Here is a 26,984-nt window from a genome sequence, read left to right as displayed (position 1 = left end):
CCTGATAACTCCCAAATTTCTTATGCCTTCCTCTCTCCTGCTAAACAATTCCCCCTGCCATCTCCTGGCAGATCCTGCCTAATTAGTACCAGTATCTACTGCTCCCCTGGAAAAATGTCTCTGTCCTGTCCCATCTCATGGCGTTTGCCAGGAGGGACCAGGATGAAGGTGCACAGCCTCGACATTTCCATGCTACCAACTCAGTCTCACTACTTCCAGTGTGTTGGTCCCACTTGGCCAGGCTGAGCTAACCTTTGTTCAGGAAAAACTAAAACCAGGATCATTCCAGGGACCGAGGAGGGGGTTTAACTATCTGCAAAGGAAAACTGCAGTGAGACAGAGCTTGGGATTGACTTGGATACCAGTGTGGTCAAGGGTCCGTGTGCTCTGTGTCTGCACCCAAGACACTGAGGGATCACGGGACATCTGAAGGTAGGTAACCACCAGGCTGCAATGCTGGTCGGACAGTGAGGGCAAGGGGCACTGAGGAGATACAGGCCAGCACGGAGAGGTTCTTCCTACCCAAAATTTATCATCTAAACTGCTTCTCCTTGACTCCCTGTATAAGAAACGGCACTCTGGAAGTGCTGCTCATCTGATCCTGGAGCAGGCATCTCAGATGTGTCAGAGAACTCTTGTCCTAAGCTTGCCCATTTCTCTCCACCCACTCCAACAGGGAGTCTGGGTGACCAGCTCAGACACAAATATCTGCAGTTGGACAAGAGGAGCTCCAAACTCAGCCCCCTAAAGCAGCCATGGATCCTAACTTGGGCAGTTGCATCATCATCCCAGGACTAGCTCCAGCAGCAGGAACTCGTACCACCAACCCCTTCCTCATCCTGTCCCACAGTCCTTCCCTGATCGCACTCAACACCGCCTCAAGCAAGTGTGACTCCCCTTTGGGAAGCTGTGCGGTGGGCTCTGTCAGGTGCGCTCAGACACAAGCTTGTTCCCGTCCTTTACCGAATCTGGCTAGCATTTTTTTTCTTAAGTGTGACAGAGTTTTTTTGTCTTCTTAAACCTGCTCTGCACCATTAGAGGAAAACACTGGCCAGGCAGCCTGCAGGTAACTCCTAGCAGAAGGCCTGAGAGCTGAAACAAGGCATAAAATACCTCCAGTTGGAAGACGTCTTTGAGAAGCAGACTTGCTGGGTCTCTAATGGGAGACGAAGCCTTCACATTCCCAGGGTCCCCAAACCCTCTGCAGCAAAGCTATGGATGTCTACACGCAGCTGCTGCAGGCTGCAGGCCTGCCTACACACAGTCCCAGCACAGCAACACGACCAAAAAAACCACAACACAGTCCTCATCACTGAGGAGCAGAAGCGCAATAGCTTTATTCCCACCTTGGCTGTAACAACCACCACCAGATATGAAGGGAATTCGCTGAACAGACTCAATCTAAGCGGGTTCATTTTTCACATAATAGGATTTCTGGTGCCAAATGTTTAACGGCTCCCTTTGGGAGGCTGCAGTTTGGTTTTGCTTCTGGACAGCTCAAGAGGAAAGAGCATGCCCTGGAGAACCACGTACCAGCAGGGTCGTGCACAGAGTGACTGGGTACCCGTGGCAGTGGGGACCTGAGTACAGGTGTCAGGATAACCTGGCCCTGGCTGGGCTCTGTACATACACAGGAGAAAGGCAGAGACAAGGAGACTGGCAGAAGGTATATGTGACCCATCCACACTCACCCTCATCCCTGGTTACTGGTGGCCGTGCTACCCCTGAAGCTTGTTACCTGGTTCCAGATCTCTTCTTCCCCTTTGTCTTGGCAGCATCCAAACATCCCCAGAAGCGCTGTGGTCTCAAGCTGTGTGGGTGCAACCTAGCTGCATCCCCCGTGAACAGAATACCCAAATCTTTTCTCTTGCCATCGCCTGGAGAGCTCCTGCATCTTCCCCCCCTTCCCTGCGTATCCTACTGCCTAGCATCGTCTCAGTTAACTAATGAGCCCTAGTTGCTGTGCAACAACAATATACCTAACCCTTCTGCCCTCCTTTAGGTTATACAACCAGAGACTTGGTTTGTTTGCTTGGTTACAGCAACATACCATGATGGCAATTTCTTTTTTTCCTTGCCTTACTGGGTAACTTGCTGTGTACGCCTTACGGACCCATCATGTACACTTCTGGTGATCTGTTTTAAGAACACAAACAGGCTCAGATGGCAAAAAAGGTTGCTGAAGAGGATCCGTCTTATAAAAGAGACTGAAGGAGCTTGTACAGTCTAACAAAACACAAGGTGTTGCTTTATATGATGAGTCTATAAATACATTCAGGGATCTAGGAGAAATATCAGGAACTAAGAACTATTTGTTAGAAGACGACATTAGCACGAGATCAGATGGATACAAATCAAGCGTGAACTTATCTAGATTGGAAACTAGTAGAAAGCATCCAAATCATCTGTGAGAACATAAAACATCTGGATGTGGCACAGAGCTGGAAAAGGCCTCCTGGGTCACTGGCTGTGGCAGGCTCCGCTCCATCTTAAAACTGATTAGGTTTTCATTTGTTCCTTTGTTTTAAAATAAGTTTCCTGCTCTTCTCCCATCCATGTCTGTACTGCGTGCCTGGGGGAGTGCTTTTCCCTCTCCTCACCACTGATTTCCCTTGCCCGGACCGGGTGGGCACCCAGGGACGCAGCCCAGCATGCCGTCCTACCCTGCCGTTGCCCAACCTCCTCCCCAAGCATCTCCCCGGCCGAAACCGTTTGCTCCCACACGCTTCGCTTGGGGTCGCGTCTTGCAAAAGCGCAGCCGCCTTGGCGGGTGAAGGAGGTGAGAGCATGGACGGCGCGCCAAGCGTTGCTTAAGCCGGTTCCCGGTTTAAATAAATCTAAATTCCCCAGGATCTAGAGAGAGAGGCTGAGCTGGCAGTGCCGCCGGTGTGCTGCTGGCAGCCCTGCCAGCGGAGGGGCCGGCCGTCTGCCCTGCTCCCCTCCGAGCTGAGGCATGTGGAGCCATCACACAGGGGAGGAGCGCGTGAATCACAGCTCTCAGCGAGGGGGAAGGAGCCTGGTCCCCCAGCACCATGGTAGAAATGTCTAATTAGATACAACAGAGGGATAGATATGCATACTCGGGGACCTTTCTACACAAGCATAAATTAAGGAAAGCCAAATATTTATTTTAAATGGCTGTGCCATATGCTGATGAAATGCTAATCTGCACAGAAAAAAACACACTGTAAATAAACTCCCCAGAAGCACCTCACATCCACTGAGCTTCGTCTTTCCAAGCAAACTAACAAGAAGAAAATAAAATCAACAGCATCCATTATAGACTCCCTTCCATAAGAAATTCAGGCAAGCTTAGGATGACATGGGCCAGTGCTTTCCAGACTATCATCTGAGGCCCCCAGGAGCCCCACAGGCTGTTTGTTAAGGGCTTGCAGAAGGTATTTAAGAAAAACAAACTTGCTGTGTTTAATTCACAATACAGGGATCTTCAGCCTCAGCAGAAAAAATGCTAGGGGGCTGCAAATCAAAAGCAACTGAAAAACAATGCTGTATGCTTTCGGATCAAGAACTGGGAGTCAGAGGGACAGCTTTGTCTCCTCCACTGATCCCAGGAGCTTGGGTGAGTGACTTCACTTCCACCTCTCTCCTCATTTTCCTACCACCTCAACTCCCCATAAGCATTTGCAGCATCTCTTCTTGTGCACCTGAACGGTACCCAGCACAACAAAGCCCCAGGACCCTACAGAAACACATCGCTATTAACATCCCCTTATTCTTCTACCCCTCCAAAAACACTCCGCCCCCAGCACATCCCAAAGTCTGACGACATTTCAAGATGGGAAGCAAGCTATTAGGAAGTCAAATTTGATTACCTAAAATGTAGGTTTTGTAGTGGCTGTAACAAACCGGCCCCGGAGATTGGCACGTTTTTAAGCAGCAAGGCTGGGCAACGAAACTTGTCGGCAGTGCCTCCACTTGGCTTCCTTTGTACACCAAGCCACTTGAACCCCCTTAAATACATTCTCCACACTGGCAAACATGCAAAGACCACTGTCCTTATCAACATGCGTATTGCAGTGTTGTCAGCAGCTCCTTAAGGTTATTCCCTTTTTCTTCTCGGTTATATTTATAAACCCTGTGCAGAGTTGCTATGGTTTCTGTTACCGCCAGTCCAATTGGTATTCAGTGCAGTTCCTCTCACCTTCACCATTTGGGTGACCTTTACTTCACAAGGAAGATCTCATGCCATCAGCCCGTTCAATTAGATGTCACACAACACGCTGTGCGAGAACACCAACTGCTAAGCAAAAGAGGGCTCTGTGGAACCAATTCATCTGCAAAGGCTGTCTGAGAGATGGATAAACAATGGTAATTATTTCAAAACAAATTGGAACCAGAAAGTGCAACCCAGCAGTGTAACTGCTAGACAAAAAGGAAAACCACAAAAAGAAGAAATTTCAGCTCTCAACATCGTGGGTACTCCGGTATCTTCCTCTAGGCAAATATTTTCTACCTTTCTTGGTCTCCAAAGTCAAGTTCAAAAAACTCTTACTTCCAAGACAGTTTCTTTTACATCGGTTGAACAACTTATGCAAGAGACTGCTCATGAATGGGAGCAACACAGCTGTAAACTGGCAGTAAGAATTTCTCTCTTTTTCAAACTAATATTCTAAATGTTATATGTAAGTGACTTTGCACAAAGCTACACTGCTCACTGTACAGCCGGACAGCCAAGCGGGATGCATGGTGCTTTCCTCCAAAAGTAAGCATGCTGGGAACGGGCTCAGCAGCTCCATGTACCAACCAGATCATGGGATCCCCAAAACCCTAACCCAGACACTGAACAAAACCCCCATGGCTTCCCCCTAACTCCGAGAAAAACGTTCCTACTACAACAAAGAAGTCACAAATACACAAAAGCCAGAGAACAGAGCTCGGACATGATACGACCCTAACTGTGCCCATGCAGTAGGAATGGCAACATCCCCACACTTTGCCTCTTCCTAATAAAGCCAGAACTTTCCTTGTGGCACTTCTTCAGCTGCTGAAGTCAGTCTTCTTGCATCGGGCAACCAGGCTAGCCAAGACATCTCATCCCATACGCTTTTAATGCTAGTCGGGGCCTTCTAAAGAAGAGGAAAGTGGCCTGGATTTTTCCAAGACACCTAGGTGCAGACATGTGTAGAAGCATGGCGCTTTAGCTGATCAAAAACCAGCTCTGTATTGTACAAAAGAAGCTCCTCTGTTATAGGTACTGAACAACCGTGTATGCGGTAAGTGGGTCAGAAGAACAGGTCACAACCTGCCTACAAAACCAGGCTGCCTTAGAAAGCAGAGACGGTCAAATGCCCCTGTGCTGTGGGAGGTGGGAACATCGCTTGCCACTGCAGGTCTGTGGCTAAGGTTCGTGTGGAAGCTGGGCTCTGAAACACAGGCGATTCGGGCCTCCACAGCCACGGCCAAGCTTTCGCACCGCGCTCTCACGAAACCCTTGACGTCAGCAGGGAAAAAGACCGTGCACCACGTTCTCTGAATCGAAGCATCTCTCTGCCTTTGCTCTCACCAACGTGGTTGGCTTGATGCAGTCTGTTTTATTCCATCAGAGGGCTACTGAGACTACTCCTGCCCAGCCTGGCTGCAGTCTGCACCTACAGTGTTTTTCGGTGGGCAGCTCACACAGCGTGGGCCTCGGCCGCCGCTGCGGTGCTGACACCCACTTTACACCAGCGTGTTGCTCTGGCACTCCCAGTCTTGCTCCCTAGCAGCACAGTGTCACCTGTATGTTCATCGTGTACTTTTCTGTCACTAGAGATCCAAAAAAAAATCTCAGCCCACAGTCTGATTCAGGGTGGCTTATTCCAAAAACAGACAAAAAAAATTTTCATTCTTTCCTCTGCTGCTTCCACCTCATGCCTGGATTGTACAGCTAAGTCTTTGCTCGCTTGCTGGAGGACTTCTTTACAGCACACAAGCTCTTTCATCTTTACCATGATCAGAACAAGTCAGTGCACCTTTGCTATTTCACAGTCTCTTTTAAACTGGGGTGAGCTGAACTTTCTATGCAAAGATTTGACCTCTCCTGAAATCCATTGATCAGCAATTTCCCTCGCTCGCTCTTTCATGTTTGAGGCATTATGAAACACTGGAAACTACACATTCTTTCATAAGGAAGTTAGTGAGAAAATTCAAATAATCAACTCAGTCCCAGGAGACTTGGGGTCTCTTTCCAAGTTTGAAAGCTCTTTCCTAACAGAAGTTTTGCTCTTGAAAGTCTTCTGGTTAGCAGGCAGCTGATGATATAGCTTCTCTGGAGCCTGATTATACTTCCAGGCCAGAGGCAAGTAATAAAAAAAGCCTGCCTGGCTCTGTGAGGTCTGAATCAGGTGCTAACACTGAACATCTGCTGGGGCCTCTGCTGTCCTCTCCCCCCACCCTCCTTCCATGTGCTGGGCATTGGAGCGTTCTCCATTTTATGGCCTGTGGCAATGAAAGGCCAATTTAAAAGGCAAAGCATTGCTGACAGCATTATCCAAAAAACCCAGACTCTGCTTTAACTGCCCTCTGTCCAGGACTTTGGCGAGTCCAACACCGCTGTGACACGCTGAAAAGATCTCCATTGTAGGGCAGCCTTTGGAAACAGTTACCAGCAAAGCATTCACAGCCCAACCCGAGCGAGACAGACTCTACACGTACGTTTATTACTTCATACAACCAGATTGCTTCTTGTACAAAAACTAACAGTGCCACCCAAGAGGGCCTTCACAGATGTTTAGAGAGAGACATGTAAACACAGCTTTAAAACATGGTTTTTATGTAATTTAGGTACAAACTACTGAAGCACCACACACTGTGTGTGTATATATACATATACGCACACGTGTGCCTGTATCTCCATACACACACATACAGACACAGACTGAACAAATTGTCACAGCAGGCTGTGATACGTACATCGTGCTCTGAGGAATCCAACATCCCTACACAAGGGTTTCCACCAGCGGGACACAAATTGGACTTACGCTGAGCCGTAAGCTCATCCTCAGGTCCTTGACTTGCTGTCACTGTTGGCCTGGCTTTCCTTCCCTGGTTGCTCCTTGCTGCACCCCGCTGCCAGCTCCCCTCTTGAGTTAATAACCCAATCTCCAAGCCCACCTAGGTGAGTGCACCAGCGTGACTTGGTAAAGATGTAAGAGTCAGCATACAGGATCAGATCCCTATCCTGAAAAGTCTCAGCAGGGAAGGGATGGTCTCTATCTTCCAGGGGCCCAAGTCACGAGTGTAATGCTTGGGCACAACCATCATACACGTAAACATCTACAGCCCGGCAACTTTCACTTTTCTGTTCTGCAGCAGTAAAGGATGAATGGACCTGTACAGGAAAAACGTATTTGGGGTAGAAATCATGACCTTTAGAGAAAAAGGCTGCAGCACCTGAATAATTCCTGCTAGAGGGAATGCCCAGTACAGTGACTTTTGCTTAATATCCAAGAGGAAAGCTTAACGCCTTAAGGTAGAAGGTTCATCAAAGAGCTAAGGAATGACATTTTTGCTAAACGCTGTGCTTTCATCTGCAGGAAGGGCACTGCTGCTTGCAATATGAAACTGAGAAAACTCGTAATTAGACCTTTCCAAGCAGCAACTGCTGTATCCCAGCTCTGCTCTTGCGCAGCTGAACAGGGTAAGTTATTGGCATTCATGTCTATTCCCTTCTAGATCTTGCTTGTGTAGACTAAGCTCCTTGGGCACCAAAAGCCTCTCTAGTGAGAGAACTTGAAATGCTAATCTGGTCTTGGCCGCAAAAGATTCGCGTAGCTCTACTGATTTCTACTGCAGTAAACCAAACAAACGAGTAACGGCTGCAGCCTACAGCTTTCGTAAGGAAGAAATGACAAACTCTAGTCATGTTTTCAAAGCTTTCTCTCTACAGAGGTCCAGTTATTCTCTGGGAGGAACAGACTAGCCCTGGTAGGAATTTATCCAAAAATTGTAGAGTCAGCGCAGCTTCTGCTTGCTCATCTTCCAATGCAGAGAGAACTGTTCCTTTTAGTCTGACAGCCACAGGTACTGTGAATCCCAAGGGCTCTGCTGTGCACTTAGTGCAAACTGGTCAGGAAAGAAGCATTTATTCTCCCTGCAGCTGAAGATGGTAAAAGCTGGTGTTCTTTCTGCACTAACCTCCCTGTCCAGGAGTGTAACAGGGCCTAACGCTAGGCAGCAGAGATGCTCTGTCCTTGGAAAGATATGAACAGCAGCTGTGTCTCAACTGGTCTGGGGGCCCCAGAAGATGTTTTTCTGGAGCGCCACATGGAAACATGCTTCTAAAGCCCTGACTGAGTTTCATGTCAAATGCAAGATTGACAGAATCTCCATAGTGTTTCTCCATGCAAATTGGGGCAGCCCTTTATGACAGGATCAAACTGAGACATGGTCTTCACATACAAAGAAAGAAAAAGGAATACTGACAGACAAAGCAGCTTCAAAAAGTCACTCACGAAATCAAACAGATGCTGCAGAGCAGAGCTGTCATGCACGTATCCTGACAGTCCTTGCTATTGAACAGTAAACAGGCTTGAGCAGCATTTGCCTTAGTGGTTCACATGTCATGGCCCAAGAGACCAGTGTGCTGAATTACTGACATTATCGGGAACTTCCAAGAGCTAGCAAAAAGGAGCAAATAAAGATATACTTCCATTCAAGAGGAGGTATTATCTGTTTCTTATTCCAATTTCCCACACCTGGCTATGCCACTAGGAGTCTCAGCAGAGAGCTGAAGGGCAGAATACCTAGAGAACCACAGAGCAACTCAGATCCACCAAGATACTTCGGGCCTAACTCACAAAATCACCAAAAATTTGAGAGCTTGCATATTCCTCCATAAATTTGACGTCTCCTTCTCATTCTTACCATGGGACACCTTCATATGTCAGACTCACAGCCCAAGTCTGTGAAAAGCTCACATAGTCAGCATGACAGTTATACTCTAGAGAGACAATTTCTCATGCTAGACTTTATAACCCAACCCTTCTCATCCCTGCACTTGTACGTGGGAAGGGAAGAAACAGATAAGAACATAAATGAGATCTACAGATTATTTTCCCCAAATCAATAACATTTATACATTTTTAAGAAACCTTCATTAATAAAAATAAGCACGAACAGTTCTACAACATAAACAGGTGCAAATCCCATTGCCTAGTAAAGCTAGGAAAGAGTTCATGTCTAATCAGAAGTGAAAGTCCACAGCCATATGTTTTAAGGACAGCCTTGTGTTTTAAAGACAGCCTTGATGTTAATGTCTTTACTGTATTAAACTCTTGGTATTTTAATAATAACAATAGTAATAATAATAATAATAATATCTAGACAGCACAGACAAAGTATAGGATGATACATACGCATAGAAGTGCAAGATGTAACATAAGCCAAAGTGCCTACTGGTCAAACTTCAAAGTGATTACTGGTCAAACTGGTACAAACTATGTTCAGAGATCAAGCACAAACCAGACTAAGAGCAATCAAGGCCCTTTTCTTTTCCTCTCATTTCCATCAGAATTCATCACAGGTAACACCAATCCAGTCTGAAGTGACATCAATTCCAAATGGGTGTACATGAGAGGAGAGCCAAGCCCACGCGTTGATGGAAAACTGATCCTTGTTTCCTCTGTGTATTGCCAATTAATCCACAGGCTTCGCTCCGAGTATCCGACCAGGGAGAGAGAGAACAGTAACTTCGATGCCACATTCAAGTGAGGCAGAGTCAGCAGCTTAACAGAAATGTAGTGCTTAAGAGCAGGGGGTACAGCAAGCCCTTGCTAGCTCCTCTGGAGTCACATCCCCCAGCTGATTTATTGATTCCAGCCACGAAAGATGACTATGAGGAGGTTAAGTAACACTGCTCTTCATTGGAAAATAAAAAGATTATCCTCACAAGTGTAATTTTTCCCTTCCTGTTTGTCTTATTTTACTATTTCAGAGATAAAAATATCTTTTACAGTACCAGCTCATTATTGTGTTCATTCCCTTTAAAGGCAAATGGAGTTTAAAAGATCTTGTCACCAGAAGGGGGTGGGATGGGGGCAGAGGCAGACCTTTTATTAAACCTTTAAAAAGACTTTTAACTCATTTTGCAACTGAAAACAACAAAAGCCATAAAAGTCTAGCAAAGGAGAACTGTCACTGAGATTAAGCAGATCCAAACTCCGCCATCCATTTTTCATACTTCTCCAGGTCTGCAGCAGAAACAGATTTGGAGATTTTCTTCAGAGCCAGCTCAAAGTCCCCCTTGGTAACCGGCATCTGAAGCTCCTCTTTAGAAAGTGCACGAATCTCTTCTGGAGTTAAGCCGTTAATACGTCGTCTCATTGCCATTAAAGACGCATCCCTAGAAATACAGGACAATGTATGGGAGCTAATTGCTAGCAGCATGTGCTGTAAGCCTATGAATTTTGATTGTATTCTCTTGCTAGAAACCACTGGCAGGAACACTTAAGAGAGCATTTATTTACCATAGAAGATGCGGTTCACATCTTTCTTAGCTTCCATGTTCCCAGATCACTACATTAATTCAACGTAAAGAATGCATTGGCACCAAAACCCATTTAAGCATATGGTAAATGTGCAGAGATAATTAAAACTATAAAACTGAAAACCTTTTACAATGATTCATAGAGATGAAATTTTACAACTTCAGTGCAGGAAAGGGCAGAGTGGGAGACGAACTGCACTCAAAGACTTTTTTTTTTTTTTTTTTTTTTTAAAGTAGTCTGGATTTTGCACCTCCATCCTGTGAGATTTCAACCTTCTCCCCACCGTGTAGCCCAAAAGGATGGTCAGCACGTGTTCAGAGTGCAGCCCAGCTCTGTTGCCTGCTCGGACATAGCACCTGAATCTGTAAAGGGCAGAGCAGGAGGCATCAGACACTAGCATCACGCGGTCCTGCAGGGCTGAGGGCATCGGTGCCCGTGGCTCCTCACACCCTACCTGCTCTGTGACTCCTCCCCAGCTCGGACGCTGCCAGTGTGGCCCACTGGCATGGAGAACACTGCTCATTTCTCACACCACGGCCCACATGCAGTCTGAAATTACATTTTCTCTTTCCCCAGGTTTTTCCCAGCAAGGGATAACAGAGGCCTCAGGGAGAACAGGTAATTTAACTATTGCACTGCATGACACACACCAAGTTTTCAAAACCATGGAGTCATTTCACAATTTCAGCAAAGCAGCAGGGGAAGAAAAAAAAAAAATAAATCCCAAGCCATGTTCTTAAAGGATCGGTTTCTCTTGGTAGGGATCCTAATGTTATAAGGCACACAGACTTCCTTCCGATAAGTTTTTTCAAATACCTATCCTTCACCAGAAAAGACAAGTTTGTCAAAAAATGGAACAAATTGTGGGAAAAGGATAGAAATAAATCCAATACTAATGCTATAAACTATCTGTATCACCCTTGCACCTAGAGGATTCAGGCAGAAATCAGGACCGTGCTGCACTGGGGGCTGTCCAAACATACAGCATATAGAAGCCCCAAAGAAGTGTTCTGTGAAAGGTTCCTTTGTAACACAAAATTCTAGCTCTTAAACTCATGGAATCTAAAAAAAAAAAAATCAAAAAAAAAAATCCAAACCTGTTTTGCACTACATTAACAAATGCAGCCAAATGCAGTAAATGCAGCCAACGGTAACATGAGATTTGCTCAGAGAATTTTCTTCTCTTCAGATCCAAGAAAACTTAACAACATATTACTCCATGGTCTTCAGACCCCTCCATATGACAGTAACACATGGTTCCAGTAAATAGATTTGGGCCTCAAACACAGTTTCTGCTAGCATGGCTTCAGTTGTAGTGGGTATTGCCTTTCATCACATAATGCAAACGATGACATTCTATGCAGTTTTATTTGCAAATTAAGGGGAATGAGATACCTGCAAACATTAGTGATGTCAGCACCAGAATAGCCTTCAATCTTCTCAGCAATTTCTTCAAGGCTGATATCAGGATCCAGTTCTACTTCCCGAAGATTAATCTTAAGTAGTTCTGCTCTGCCTTTTGCTAGAACATGAAAATATTTATTTGAAGACTTGCAAGAGTAACATTAAAAAGAGATATAAATACGACTTAGATTTTTCAGTGAAAAGTACAAACAAAAGGGCTTAACATAAGAAAAGGAAAGAGACAGAACAAATCATAGTAAAGTGTGCAATCTAATACAGTAAAGTATATGGCTAAAAGCAGTATATTAAAACAGCATGCTCTAGAGACATTTTCCAAAGTCATACGTCATTAAAAATGTCTGTTATGTCTCAGGTGACAAAGCATTTGGTCACATACTACCCAAGGGCACAAAAGCACAATCCTACAAATGTCTGCTTCTTCTCACATCCCTTTGGATTCACTCGCTGTTCAAGTGTTTGACTGCATATTATTCACAGTTTCATTAGAACCACAATGAGGATTCTATTAACAGAGCTTCAGATAGCACAAACCCCTTAACAATAGGCTGAACTTTAAGCATATGTTTAAGCACTTTACTCAGCTGGGACCCAAGAAAGCTGCTGAAGCCTGATAGAAAACAGATACATTAATACAGTAAACATATTTAATATATTTACAATACAAATGTCCTGGTATCCCACTTTCAGACCTAGATGCAGTGTGCACACAGTGATAACCAGCTGTGTAAATGAGCACTTATGCAGCGAATTAACCATTTTTCTTGTAGAGGGCGTGGGCATATGTGCATTTGGGTACATATGTTAAGCAGCCTACACTTATAAGAAGGAATTCACATTTGACAGCTTAGGCCTCAGTGTTACTCTGCACAAGAATGGTAAAAAAGAGGACGAACGCTTTCCTGGCTTTTACTGTACAGAAAAATATACCAGGTCAGCATCTTTATTTCCACAGTGACCAATTTTTATGACCTAGGAAACAGGACAACCACAACAGAAGTAGCACTAGGAAAAGCTAAAAGTCTTAAGGAAATGTCCATGCTATTTTTTTATTTATTGCTATCCCTAATTAATTTTTTTTAAAATTGGGGGGGGGGGGGGGGATATAAAAGAAATTAGAAAGCTTGTCTAAAGCTGCTGGTTTTGTGTGCTTTGCAGAACTGTCAAGAATATAGTTATCAATCACACATAACTGGCACTAGCTATAAAATGGGGATTTATTATTTACAGAGCACGATGTACATACAGCATACCTGCAGAGAGCATCCTGTATCGGAGAACATTCTTCTAATCTTTGCTATGGGGCTAAGCAAGTCCTTGCAGTATTTTGAAAATGAAACATGGTAGAATATATACTTGCATCAAATTCTACAATATACAGGTGTATATATGACATATCATGTCACTTTTTCAATTAAAATGCCAGACCACATCAAATCGCACAGCACTTATAAATGCATCATTTAGACTTGCCCAGAACAGCTCAACATTCTTATTTCCAGAATAGATGCAACCGAACATAAGACTGGAAATAAAACCAGAGCACATCTCATATGTTGTCCAGGGTGTAATACACTGTGTCAAAAAACAATCTGGTTTAATTAGAAACAAGAGCATGAGCTGATAGGATTTTAAACTAATTGGTCATAAAGACAGGCATCCTGTTAGGAGCTGTTACCGCCTGTAAGCTGCAAAGACAAGCTGTAGAGCTATTAAGTGTCCTTATACCTGCTAAACTCAATCACAACTGCTGTCACTATGAACACACATCTTGTTATCTTGAGTGCTCATGCAGGGAGATGAGGCATCCACTGTACCAAGAAGAAACGAAGCTATGCAAACTTCAAGTGATGGGAATCTCAAAATTAATAGGACAGGTGAATGACAGCTAAGAAAGACAATACAAGCCGAGACGTCTTAGGGCAGCAAAGTAATCAGCCTGCTGCATTCTGAGTAACTCGAAGCACAGTCATAAAGGCGAGCAAGCAGTGATTTACAATGAACTGAGCCTGTAAGTGAAAATTCATGGATCCACTTCTTTGCATTTGTCTGCAAGGGCACGGAGTGCATTTGCAATATTTCTGAACATGTCCAAAGGCTGCCTTTGATGATCACTCAAGGATTGACTGTTAAACATTTAAAATAATTCCAAGCTCATTAAAACTAACTCTCTTTCAAAATGTAAGAACCCATCAATGGGCTTGCAATGAAATGCCGCAGCTCTTTGTTTTTAAGCCCCCAAGCAAGTAGTATTTTTTTTTTCTTTCTCTCACTCTCTTTAAAATTAAAGCAACGCAGCCAAATTATTAACCCCTGAATTTCACTGCTCATCAAAAAAACATCAAGCTTCTCCTCCAAAACCCAATGGTCCTGCAGTAATCCTAAGCTCATCTTGCAAAGGCCATTTTAAAGGAATATGGTCATAGCAAACATACCTGTGGGCAAAGGTATATAAATCCTCTTCTCCAGTCTCCGTCGGAGAGCTTCATCGATATCCCAGGGAAAATTTGTAGCAGCTAATACCATAACCATCTTGGAAGGGTCATCATTTTCCAGAGCACCACCTACCCCTGCAAGCACAACAGTTTAGAGCAATTTCACTCCACAGCTCTTATTGATTGAGATGCTTGCTAAGAAACACTGCACAGACAAACATTGCAAAAGCCTGGACAAAGCTAAGCAACAGCTCTATATAGTCCTAGTGCTCCTTTCCAAAGTTCCCATAGCTTAGGTGTGACAAGACCATCATTGTCACAGAGAGGGGGACAGGTCATTCTTTTGCTGAGTCAGTGCAGTGGAGAGCTTTCTTTGACAGTGCTAATAACACAGTCATATGTGAGTATAGCCCTACTAGTCCCATCAAAAGTGGTGTATCTGTCAAATCTCGCAATGGAAGAAATAGGAATCACTCCTTGGCCTCCCAAATGAGGACTGGAAAGAAATTAGCACTTGGGGAAAAAAAGTTGCCTACCCTGAGTTTACCACAATGAACCTGCACATTTGAGGATGTTAATAAATAGTAGTTAAACAACAGCCACAATACAGAGGTGGTTATCAAACCACTACGCCATACAGTATTTCTCAGATGGTCATTCTCGTTATGCGCACCTGCACTGAACAGGTACTAAATCTGACTAAAAGGTTAATATTAGCTGCCACCACAGAACGCAGCAAAATCCGATCTCACAATGGGGTCCCCAAGCTGGAGACTCTGGCAAAGGGGAGAAATTTGTTCAAATTGCATCAAAATTAAAGACCTGTATTAGACTGCACAAATCTGCATGATCGGCTTCTCCTAGAGTCTGTGTCTCTTAAATAGGAGCTTTCAATTTACCATCAAAATGGCCATTTTAGAAAAAATAAAGCAGAATGCCCTTTTTAGTTATCTGCCTTCAAACACTCCAAAAATACACTGCTCTCAAGCTCTGCCCTATTTTTCCCCTACCCATAAAGCCAGGTTTTGCAGATTACTGAAGTGCTTACATTCCCACCTGTAAAGAAACAGCACCCCAGCCCCAAACTTGGATCTAAACACTTGTTACCGTCCATTTGCACAAGCAGCTCTGACTTGACTCTGCGACTCGCCTCGTGTTCATCAGACGTGCCTCTGCGGCTGCAAATGGAATCTATCTCATCAATGAAGATTGTTGTTGGAGCGTAAAACCTTGCCTTTATTCAAATGAAAACATCGCTATTAAGGCTGCAGCAGCAAGCACAGGCTCTGATCAGACCACGACCCAGCCCCACTAGACATACCACATACATATCTTCCCTGCCTGTCACAAGAAAATAATTCAAGATCTTGATTTACAAACTGTCTGGCACATGCTGAAGTTTATAGACTTTAAATTGTACTTCTTGAGTCAGGGGTCTTTCAGGGTTGGTTGGTTTTCCTCAGCAACTGGTCTTGCAAAGGGGAAAAGGAACACAATCAAAATACAGGCAGTTTTCATGTCCAGGTTTTTGTGCTGGTGAAGGTTAAGCATAGCGGACAGAAGAGAGCTCAGCCTATCTCAACGGAGACAGGTTTTAACTGAGAGTATTGTAGAAGTGCAATGAGGATCCCAAAGAGGTGAATGACTCTTCAGTATAGGTCCACATGGGCATGTCCTTCACGTACCCCACACGACAGACTGTACCTACACTTCACTGAGAAGCCTGTGTCCATCATTCAGAACAGAATCAGAACTAAAACATGTATTGCTTCTATAATAACAGTCCCAAATCCCCTCCATTTTCCAATCTACTTCCCATGGGCTTGTTATCCCATAACCAGATAAGAACTGAATTTCTGTCAAGGTCACAACTCTACATTTAGTCTGGAAAATGCTATCCTAAACATGGATGATGAACCTTTTCCTTCTTAATCCTCAACAACATACCAGAAAAGGCTGGAAACACAGAGATTATGTTTTTCTAACTGGCTGAAGGGATGTCAGCTCAATGAACTCCGTGCTTCCAACATGCTACTGGAGGGGCAGGAAACCAAGAGAGATGTCCTTTCTCACCTTAGTGATCCTCAGATCACATCATCGAGGACATACCATTTCAAACAAGAGGCGGACCAGCTTCTCGGACTCGCCCCGGTATTTAGATGTCAGGGTAGAGGAAGACACATTGAAGAACGTTGTTCCACATTCTGTAGCAACAGCTTTCGCTAGCATTGTTTTGCCAGTGCCAGGAGGACCAACCATCAGCACGCCCTGAAAAGTGAAAACAAAGGTAATGAACAACAAATAAACTTTGCAATTGGTACTTTACACTACATCGCAATATGATCCAAGATCTGTATTTATATTGTTTAATAACGTAATCATCATCAGTGGAAAACAAAAGACAAGAATCCTGCTTTCGAGAACAGCGTGGAAGTGTTCTCTGATCTCTTCTTACCACTCCACTGGAGTCTGAATCACAAAAGCCAGTAACTGTCACTGCACCTGTCACCTGGGAAGTGGACACCAGATTTACAGCCTTGCTCTGAATCAGACAGAGCCTGGACTTGAACTTAGCCCTTTCCAAACTCATGAGGGGCTGCACAGGCAGATGAAGACAGTGAATTCGTCTTTTTGGAACAAAGGCCCCTTCACAAAGAAAGCTGCACAGAAACCAAAACACTTTTGCAGAAAGTTGGGTTCCCTCAATAGAGCATTTTTCTGTAGAAAAACATTCTGCCAGAAAATCCTGATGATGTATATGTACTAATCTCGTTGATTTTTACATTTAAGTATGCACGAGAGCATTCACTGAATACAATGGTTTGTCATACTGTTTAATCTCTCCATCTCAGTACTTCTGTGGCCATACTGCTGCATCTTAGCAGTTCCTGGATGAAATGCCATCCTCACCAGACTGTTGGATGGCAGAAGAGCACTGCTATTTTACAGATAAGCAACCGTGGCTTATGGGGACTACCGCTCAGTCCCACAAAAGCCTAATATGAACCTCAGTGATTACTCAGAAAGCTTTAAACTAGAAAACTGAACTACAATTGTTAAGTCCCAGGTTGGCATCCACATCATCAGACTGTCTTTCCATCTGGGGTCTATCTGAAAGAGAGAGTAAGAAACACATGTCTCTGCAGCTCAGCACATTCACCCATCATTACGCAAGCAGGTTTTTAGCTAGACACAGAGTGATCTCAGGACCCATGTTAAGACTGTAGCACTGAGACTGGTTAATCACTCTTGATAATATTTCTAAATACAGTTATCTTTATGGATAGTCTTTCCAACCCTTCAGCAGCAGTGCTGGAGAGGGACAACACACTGTTCCATGCCTGCATAGCACCAGAATAGGGCGCTGTGATTTTTAAGCATGGCACTATGAAAATGTAGTGCTCAAGCAGCTTGGGTTTTTTCCCTCCCAACTGCAAGATCTTATTACATGCTAACAAGTTTCCTAAAGTAAAGTTGTACGGTGTTGCAAGGGTAATCAAATTAGCTAGAATTAGAATTGCACATCATAATGTGCTTTGCAATTAATAACTTACATAAAATGCCACAGCAATAAAATATCTGTTAAATGCAAGCCACATAGCAAATTAGATTTCATCTGTTCCTCACAAAAATTTACTTCTAAAAGCACAAAGAATGACATGGAAGAGATCTATAAAAACAAATCAACCGGGAATGCAATTATTCAAAAATGTACTATTCAAAAGCAATAGCCTCTCTGTACTCCATTTTCCATTAACTCTTAATACCTTTATTGCCATTTAACACTTAGCTAATGCAAGCTCAACATACATTCATCGGTAAATTAAGTTAGAAACGTTCACACACCATCCATACAGCTAACAGTCCAATGTCACTCCTCAGGCTGCCCAAGGTTTCCTAAGCTCCAGAGCAGCAAGCATAAAAAGTAAATGGACTCTTTTTCTCCCCCTGAACATTCAGACATATACTGTGATTTGAGTCACTGCATAGTCATACTGATATTATAATAATATTGCAAGTACAACCCTGGAGTGACCGGCTGAAAATTACTCAGCCTGTGATATGCAGGTCGGAGATGACTTACTGTTCTCTCTGAGCTTGAGATGTGTTTATTTAATATTTTAAAACAAGCTGCACTTCAGTTTAAATCAACTTGACCCCTCTGTTTGACAAACTGTGTTTACTGCAGGACCTGGTGATACAAGGGACTAACATTATTTTTTGGATATTGCTTTGGTCCTCCATTATTATGGAAGGTCGAATTCTGGCTTCAGTCACACATGCTGCTCACTGCCGAAATCGAAGCCCATCACTTTGCACCTCCTGTGTAACTATTACAGTGACTGTTACCTTGCATGTGAAACTGGTGGCATTTTATAGGTGTATAACACAGGTGCAAAGCAGCCACACCAGGAGTAAAGCCAGGGGAAAACCAAGCTTTCTGGGGATAAAGATGATAGAAATATCAGTTAAAAAAAAAAAAGAACTTGAGTTCTCAGCAAAACAAGATGTGCATGGTTGCAAACAGAAACACATAGGATCAAGTTGCTCTTTCTCTCTGCAAACTAGGAGGCTGCCACTTACTCACTAGTTAAAATCCTTGACAAACACAAAGACTTCTTTATTCTTCCTCTAAGGCTCTGTTAATCCAAAGTATTCCAATAAGAAGCTGAAATGCACCGCAGGGAGTAAGTGTTTTGATGAAATCACTGCAGGGTGACTTCTTGTTTTTGTAACAATCACTAGCAGAGCAGTGGGAAGCACAGTGAGCAACTGGGCCTTCTTGGCACAAAACAGTTCAGAGAAAAAGAAAGAGCAAGCCCGGGAACACTCAGAAACCCGTGGCTGCAACTACACAGCACCTGTGTTGAATCAGGAAGACAGCTGGCTCCTTCATACAAGCACCGTCCTCTGAATGCAGGCACAAACTGTGAGGGCTGTCTTGGGAATTGTTCTCAGGAGAGTCTGAGCATCCAAAAACAGATTTGGCTGCCTTTTCCCTGAATTATTGTCCTGAATGCCCAGGCTCAACAAATGCCTGCTGCTACACTGATTACTGCAAGAAACAGTCTTCCCTTCAAAACTTCTCATCCTTGCAGCACAGTCAGAGGTCAACAGTAGGGAAAATGCATGCTGTTCTGTGTGAAAAATAAATTCAGGAGAGTTACAGCTTCACAAGTCACCAGGGAAAAGGCTAACAATGAAGACTCTTCATGGACTCGTCAGAAATCAATTTGCATTTCAGACTGAAGAGAGGAAATAGTCTTAAAATTTTTTTCCATGTCTACAACCACCTAGTTTTCAGAGGCGACACTGCTCAGTAGGAAAAGATAATCTCAGGCAAAGAGATGGAGACTGTAACTCTTTAAAATACCAGGCTGTTGTTTTGTTATCCACTGCCGCACCACTTGGAGACAAGGCCAGTGGCAGTCTTCACATTTCCTGCGCTCTGCTGAGATACCTGCCTTAAAGACAGATGGCTACTACATCCTCTAGACATGTTAATAGGTGAAAAAAAGCACAGGAGCTCTTCACTCCCTTAAAAGTTTTTGAAGGCTGGACAGACAGGGCCCGTGTAGTCTATAATAAGGGTATGGATCAACTTCCTCTATGCCAAGAGGAAAAGAGAGAGATTCAGCTGTTCAAAAGACACTAAAATCTCACCTTACACTTGTAACCCGCGACAACTAGGCTCTGTCCAAGCTGATAGCTCGGTAAATCTTAAGGTTAACCTCAAGGCCACTGGTACTGACCACAAGCACTCTAAACCCCAAAGGCCATATAGCCTGGCTCTAGGTTTGGGCTGACTCTAGGTTTGTGTTGCCCCCCTGCAACTCACTAAAACCTCCATGAACAGCCCTCAACCAGCAATCTCCCAGCTCCCGCCATCAGCTCCCACTCTTTCCGACTTCCCCTCTTTACTGTCTGTAGACACAAGCCCCAAGAATGACAAGTCTTCCACTCATCAGTTCCTGAAGGGCTTTGTTTTGTAAATAAGCAGAATAATGGGGATCTAGGACTGGCTCAGGCTGGAGAAGGACAGCTTTGAGCGTCTGACCCAAGTATAAGCCAGAGAAGTACAAGGACCAAGCAGGAAAAGACAGGGCAAGTGTTAGTAACGCAAGACGTGATGTACGCTGCTGAACCAGCGTACTAAACCACAGAAACTACTCACGTACACAGCATTCCCTACACATGCCATTGCCTTGCAGACTCAGAATAACAGACAATTTGCAACAGTCTCTTTTCCCCAGTAATCCTTCTCAGTAACCAGAAAGCCCTTGTGTTGGGACTAGTTATTCCCAAAACAAGTGTCAATCCATCCCAGAACAAAAGCAAGACAATTTTATTTTCTGTTTACAGAAATGCTCCGCAACCTCCTCTTCCTTTTAGCTCTAAGCAAGGCCCAGATTGGTCTCACCTCTTGTCCACCAGCCAGGCCAGCTCAGTCCTATATACCTCCTGTTGCTCCACTTGCAGCTCATTCTCCCACTTGGAATTTCTCCCACTCCAGCAGTAACTATGCCCAGCTGCAAGTGTAACTGCAAAGCTAAATCATCACTCAGATTAGCCCCCTCTCTCTCCTTGCTTCCTTGCACCATCCAGCCTGCAGTTTTGCAGTCTGAGTGAGAGTTGGCACATGCAGAATAAAACAGTCCAAGGACTGCTTTCCTCCATGAAGTGTTGAAGAGTGGCCAACATAATCCTAAGCAGAGCTGTCTATTAAGCATTTTTGCTGCTGTCAATATACCCTATATGCTTGCTCACATGTACAGGCTGACATAGAGAAAGTATTATAAGGTCAACAAGCTATGACTGACTAAATACAAAAGAATTATTATTTACTGTAAAGCCCGTGTACACTTCCAGCTGTTTCTTTCAGTGCATTTTACATGAATTGTCATGAAAGGACTTCACAAACAAATTCCTTTTCTTTCCTATTTGCCTTTCAAGCCTTCTGCTGCAGGCATCCACACACATTACAGCAGCAGACATACATAACTACAGCTTGCCATTTACTAAAACACCAAATAAATTCTCACCTTCCAAGGTCTTCTGATTCCTTTGAAAAAATCGGGCATCCACATTGGAAGAACAACGGCTTCTCTTAATAATTTCTTGGCTTCTTCCAAATCTGCTATGTCATCCCTGTGCAAGATGAAGAAACTTGTATAAGATTCCCATACAACAGTATTTCTTCTATTTTTAGACAAGAAAAATAGAAAAGCTTTTCACTTAGTACCATCTCTTTTAGCATGCCAGCACATGCCTCATGAGAGCACTCCTACAATCCTGTGACCTAAAATTGAATCCACTTTTGGAAGGTAGGGAAAAAATTATTTTCAACTCAAGTTACCCAGAGCTGCTTAATTAAAAATTGTTTTGGACAATGTGAACACCACGGCGGTATCTTTAATGTTCTCTGGAGTGTACTTTCATTGCAGCAATACCTGTAATGGATGTACTGCACATAATATCAGTTAGCAACAAAAGCTTAACTGTAATCAAATTAATAAACTGTTAAAACCAAAAGACCTTGTTTTGCTCTCTAGAAGATTATGATGGCTCCTTGTTTTAAGAGTTAGAAGAAGGATAATTTCTCTCCTTCTCCACACTAGCAAAAAAACTTGAATTAAGAAAATCCTCATACCAGTGAATGCTCGGATTCCTTGATACAATGTCCCTTTCAAGAGCTTCGACCAAGTCTTTGTCGTAACCCGCTCCATCAAATTTTGGAATTTCCCCATCACCAACTTCCTGGGATATTTTCTTTCCCTAGAAGTGAAAGTCACACAGGCTTGTAAGGACATTATTCTTTCAACATATCCTTTACTAGCAATATATAACAATATCATGTGGTTCACCTCTGCAGAAGCCACAAGAAGGTATCAAGCTTTAACACCGCTATCTCAGCACCATGATGGCCAGCAAAACCAACACGTTCACACCCTACACTCCACAAAGAGTCCCCAAATATCTGTGGTTGCTTCCACCGCAACAGCACCATGCTTCCTTCACAGATGCAGCTCATAGTGATAAAACCCCATCAGAGCTCACTACGTATCATGGTGGGTTGGTTGGTTTGTTGGTCAGTCAGTCGGTTGGTTTTAAAGCAGCAAACCAGACTCTCTTAACAGTGCTAAACCACTCTTCAGACAACCGACACTCTTCCTGGCCAGCTGAAATGCAGAAACAAATGCAGAAACAGCCTCACAAAGCAGGCTGTGTTGCGACTTAATGCTACATTAACTCCTGGCTAAAGACCAGAGTATTCAAAGCATATTTTGAAGATGCTACACCTGCCACACTACCTGCCAGAGCTAAACAACTGGCACCGCATCATCACTGAAAAGGAACACAAAAGCTGTTACACCTATTGTCTTTGATGGAGGAAAACCAAGAAGATCTCCTCCCTTTGTTTAATTAAAGCCTTTCTGCCCAGCAATTTCTCCTTTCCTCACCAGCAAACTATCTATTTCCCTCCTCTCATTCACAGGCCAGCTCCACAAACAGTTAAAAAGCTTCTAAAAGGTCATATTTATTTAAAGGCTGCACCAAAAGCCCTGAAGAAGCTCCCAAGTCACCCAGGCTTCTTTGAACTACAACAATTTCTGCAGTGTGCCAATGCTCATTCGGTGACCGAGCCACACGCTGCGTCTGCCCCAGACGGCCCGGAGTTTCTGGTTATACCTCCACAGTGCCATTAAGCTTATAGGGGTGAACTAACATTTTCCTTTTCAAGCACCAGGGTTCACGCTCCTCCTCTCCCACTTCAGAAGGAAACTGCTTCCCCTCCCAGATCCACAGCAGCGTTCTGCGGTGCCTGAAAAGCAGCTGCACTGTTTTAATGAAGGAGGCTGACTAGGGAGCTACTTTAGGACTCTTAGCTCAGCTTCTAAACACTATCAGCAAGCAAGAATCCCAGCTGGCTGGACAAAAGCAGCCTAGGCAAAGGCGGGCCGAGAGGCAGCTGGAAACACACAAATAACCTCGCAGTGGAAAAAGAAAAAGGTAGCGATTATTACACCCCTCCCAGTTGCCGTTTGCCCACAAGGCCTGTGAGGGAGCAGTTTATCTTCCCACTGTTTTTATTTCTTGCTTCCAAGTGAACTCTGTGTTGTTTAGTATTCCCAGATCAGTTTTTTGCAATGGAAAGAAAGCTGAAAGTTGTGTTTACACAAAAAGCTGGTGTCAAAAATGTAATGGTCTGGCATAAAAAGGAAACAGAGAAAAAAAGCCCTGTAGAGTTTGGAAGATTTCAGGAGAGAGAAAAGGGAATTCAAATGTAACTATAAAAAAAGAAAGAAGGAAAAAAAAATGACAATGAATGAAAGGTATCTGCTGTCTGTCTTTGTTATGCAAGTCTCTCCTATCCCTCTGCAACGGACTGGTTTTCCTAGTGGTAGAATTTTTCTGCACATCTCAAAACAAATCAGATGTTTTGGTTTTTTTCTGGGTGAACCAGAGTTAAGGCAGGCTTTAAAAAGCAGGAGAAGGCAGGGCGGATCGCTGCAGCGCACTGTGGAGGAGGCTGAAGCAGCCGATCAAACCTCCGTACCCGAGCCCGGGCTGGCAGATCTGGGCACAGCCTGGTTGCTGTGCCAGAAAGGTGGCGAACATGCCAATCAGGCAATGCAGGCAACTCCAGGCGCGGGTGTGATGCAGCTCAAAGAAGCAGAAAAAAAACCCAGAAAGAAAGGGGGGAAGAAAGGGCCTGGCCTGCCCCAAAACCCCTGCGGCCAGGTCCTGCGATACTCACCGCTTTTCCTGGGACAGTTATTTTTCCTGCTGCTTGCGGCATGTCTTGGCAACAGAGGGGAAAGAACGGCCAACTGGGAGATGTGCTTTCAGCATCACCTTGGCTATCGTTTTAGTGACACTGAATGCTTCAAGTTTTTCAGTTCCAGAATTAAACCAAGATTTAAAGTATTTACGGTTTTCGTATCTAATAAGATTGTCAGTGTTGGTCCCAAACTGGTGCAACATGCAATCCTCAGTCAGCAGGTAAGTGAGCAGAGACTAGAAAAAAATAATTTTAAAAAGTGTCACCTGCATCCAGGCAGCAGGAGTAAGCATAATTTTTCCAGTCATAACCTCATCTCTTCTTGTGGAATTACTTTCTCAAAACAGCTTTAAATAAAGCTGCTGCGATGGCTTCTCTCTTAAGAAGGTATGCCAACAGACAGAGGTACACAGGACTGTTCCCACCCAGTCCCCTTGGCAATCCCATCACATAACCTTCTCCTCAGCCAACAAAACTCTGACTTAAACACATTTAAAAAATTGGCTGGGCTTTCCGTCAGGAAGGGGTATCAGGCCTGTACCACTCCACTGGAACAAAAACCTTGTTTCCAAAATGAATCTATTTCTACTCTTGTACTAAGTTTGTGCATTAGTTTCGGCAGTTGTCTCACTGATGTGTCCAACACCCTGACGTACTTACAGCACAGGTGAGCTCTGCCTTCTTTTACCAAACCAAGTTAAGTCTCCTCTTGGAACACAAGCTGAACACAATTACCTGTTCACTTTGGCAGCCCTTTTTTTTTTGTGTCCTCTAAATACGAATACATCTTTCTTGAGCACAGCTGTTGAAATGTACACAGTATACTCCAGCTTCTGTCTCACCAGGGCCTCCTAATAATAGTATGTCTTCTCTCTGCTGGTAACACCTCAACAAACTGGGCCTAGGATTTAATTTACATTAATTTCCACAGCTGTATCATACTGCTGCCTTAGACGCAACCTCGAACAGATCAATCACATAGGATAACCCTGGCAGCTTAAATGACCAGAACTGGGTCCTGTAGACATCTTACTTTCCTGCAGACTCTTCCCGCTACATGTGAACATGCCGGAGCAACAATTGCCAGATGCACTCTCCACCTCTTGCTGCCAAAGCCAAAGGTGGCACCTGGTTGCGCCTCACTCCGGCCGCCAGCCTTTCCCATCACCACCAGGAAAAGGTGATGTGCCAAATGAAAGTTTAGCCTGATCCGATTTCTGCTGATACATCCAAGTCTTTCTACTCCTACACTGCTGAGCTCCTAGCTCCTGGCAGAAATTCTTGTCTCCAAGTACAGGGCCTGCTGCTCTGCACCGCTGAACATTATCCCATTTCCATGACTCCAGCACAGTGTCATCCAACTCCTCCTGTACAACAGCCTTATTCTCCTCTTTTGGTGATGCTGCCTCCCAGCTTGGTGTCACCAGCAAATTTAATTAGCGCATGCCTCTTTTTTGTGCCAAGGTCATTAATTATATATAAAACATATATATATAAAATAAAGATAAAACAAGAGTCAACCTCGAGTCTTGAGGAAATCCATAAATGATTTACCAGTTTACTGATACTTTTTCTTTCAGTACCACTTGTTAACATTCTCCTTGCTGCCTAATTCCTCCCCACCTTACAATTCTTCTACACCATACACTCACTAGATTAACTAATTGCTTCCCATGTGGCATCCAGGTAGATTAATTTCTTTCTCTAAGACGTTAACTGGAACTCTAAAGAAAGTGCTGGCAAAGGCAACACCTTCTGCTTAAGAAATCATATTTCACTTTATTCCACTTTCCAGTTAGTCCCAAGTCTTTCACTTTTTGTCCGTTCTAAATTTGTTGTAAAACTTTGCACACTGTTTAGGCAAAATTAACAACTCCAATTGCCTGAATGACCTTTCCTGTCCCCTTCTAAATACAGGCAGGTCAACACAACTCACCATTCACATGAGTCAACAGCAGACCCAATGGATTTTACTGGAAATCTCTGCTCTCAACCCTGCATTTTCACCTCCTGGTTCTTTCAGCATTCTTGGATAGAGATAATGCAGCCTTCCAGTCCCAATGCATGGAGGTCTGTGCCTCCACCTAAATATGACTACCTCATCTCACATCCATATTCCTGTAATCTACCTTGCCTTTGCTTCCGATGATGCATATCAGAATAATCAAGCAAAAATAATTAAATTTTTAAAGTCATATCTTCATCAATTTTAATATCCACTGATATGGCAGCACAGCCCTTGTCTATTTCACATCCTTCGCAATATCTAATGTCCTTGTCCACTGACAATCTAAAATAATCTAAAGAGTACTCCTAAAAATGTTTTCTAGGGCTTAGATATGGTATTATACAATTTCTAAAAGACATACAGGTAGCATTCATGCTGCCTCTTTAAGCTGAACTCCTGAACAGAAGCTACAATTCTTGGCAATGATACAGCAGAAGGTACCTTGAGAACAAGCCTAATAATTTCCAGTGGAACTAAGAAGGAAGAAGCACTTGAAAGCAGTATTTTAGAAAAAGAAACACGTAAATATAAGGGTTTGGTAGATAAACACTATCCAGTGGGTTGCACTTCAAAATTATTTTATATAGCACTACAAAAGGTCATTTTACAGGCATAGTCAGGTTAAAACTCCTTATCCCAAGATGGTTACAGTCAGAGTGAAAAGATTATATGGTCTGGGAAGGAGAAATAGTGAAAGAAGGCATAATGTGTAAAGTGAGACAAAACATTTCTAAAACATACATACTATAGCTATATTTACCTTGACAAATTATCACAAATAAATATGCATATTGCACTGCGATATTATAGCCAGGACAGCGTACAACCTATTACACTGCAACCAACAT

The 26,984-nt window shown here is 43.7% G+C and overlaps 1 protein-coding gene across 11 annotated transcripts in view; it reads right to left on the bottom strand.

The window, feature by feature from the left end:
• Nucleotides 1-6,638: 6,638 nt before the first annotated feature.
• Nucleotides 6,639-26,984, bottom strand: part of KATNAL1 (katanin catalytic subunit A1 like 1) — a 43,527-nt gene continuing 23,181 nt past the window's right edge. For all 11 annotated transcript variants that reach the window (XM_049823304.1, XM_049823301.1, XM_049823305.1 and 8 more), the window contains 7 exons: nt 21,996-22,120; nt 21,388-21,493; nt 16,454-16,612; nt 15,452-15,578; nt 14,345-14,479; nt 11,883-12,009; nt 6,639-10,342 (listed from right to left, as the gene is read on the bottom strand). In XM_049823304.1, coding sequence (XP_049679261.1) covers nt 10,144-10,342; nt 11,883-12,009; nt 14,345-14,479; nt 15,452-15,578; nt 16,454-16,612; nt 21,388-21,493; nt 21,996-22,120 — 978 coding nt within the window. In that variant the 3' untranslated portion in view covers nt 6,639-10,143. The remainder of the gene's footprint in view (nt 10,343-11,882; nt 12,010-14,344; nt 14,480-15,451; nt 15,579-16,453; nt 16,613-21,387; nt 21,494-21,995; nt 22,121-26,984) is intronic.

This window comes from Accipiter gentilis, chromosome 19 (genome assembly GCF_929443795.1).
Source record: "Accipiter gentilis chromosome 19, bAccGen1.1, whole genome shotgun sequence".
Taxonomy (NCBI): Eukaryota; Metazoa; Chordata; class Aves; order Accipitriformes; family Accipitridae; genus Astur; species Astur gentilis.
Note: the sequence above shows the minus strand (reverse complement) of the source record. Positions and strands in the feature narration are given on the sequence as shown.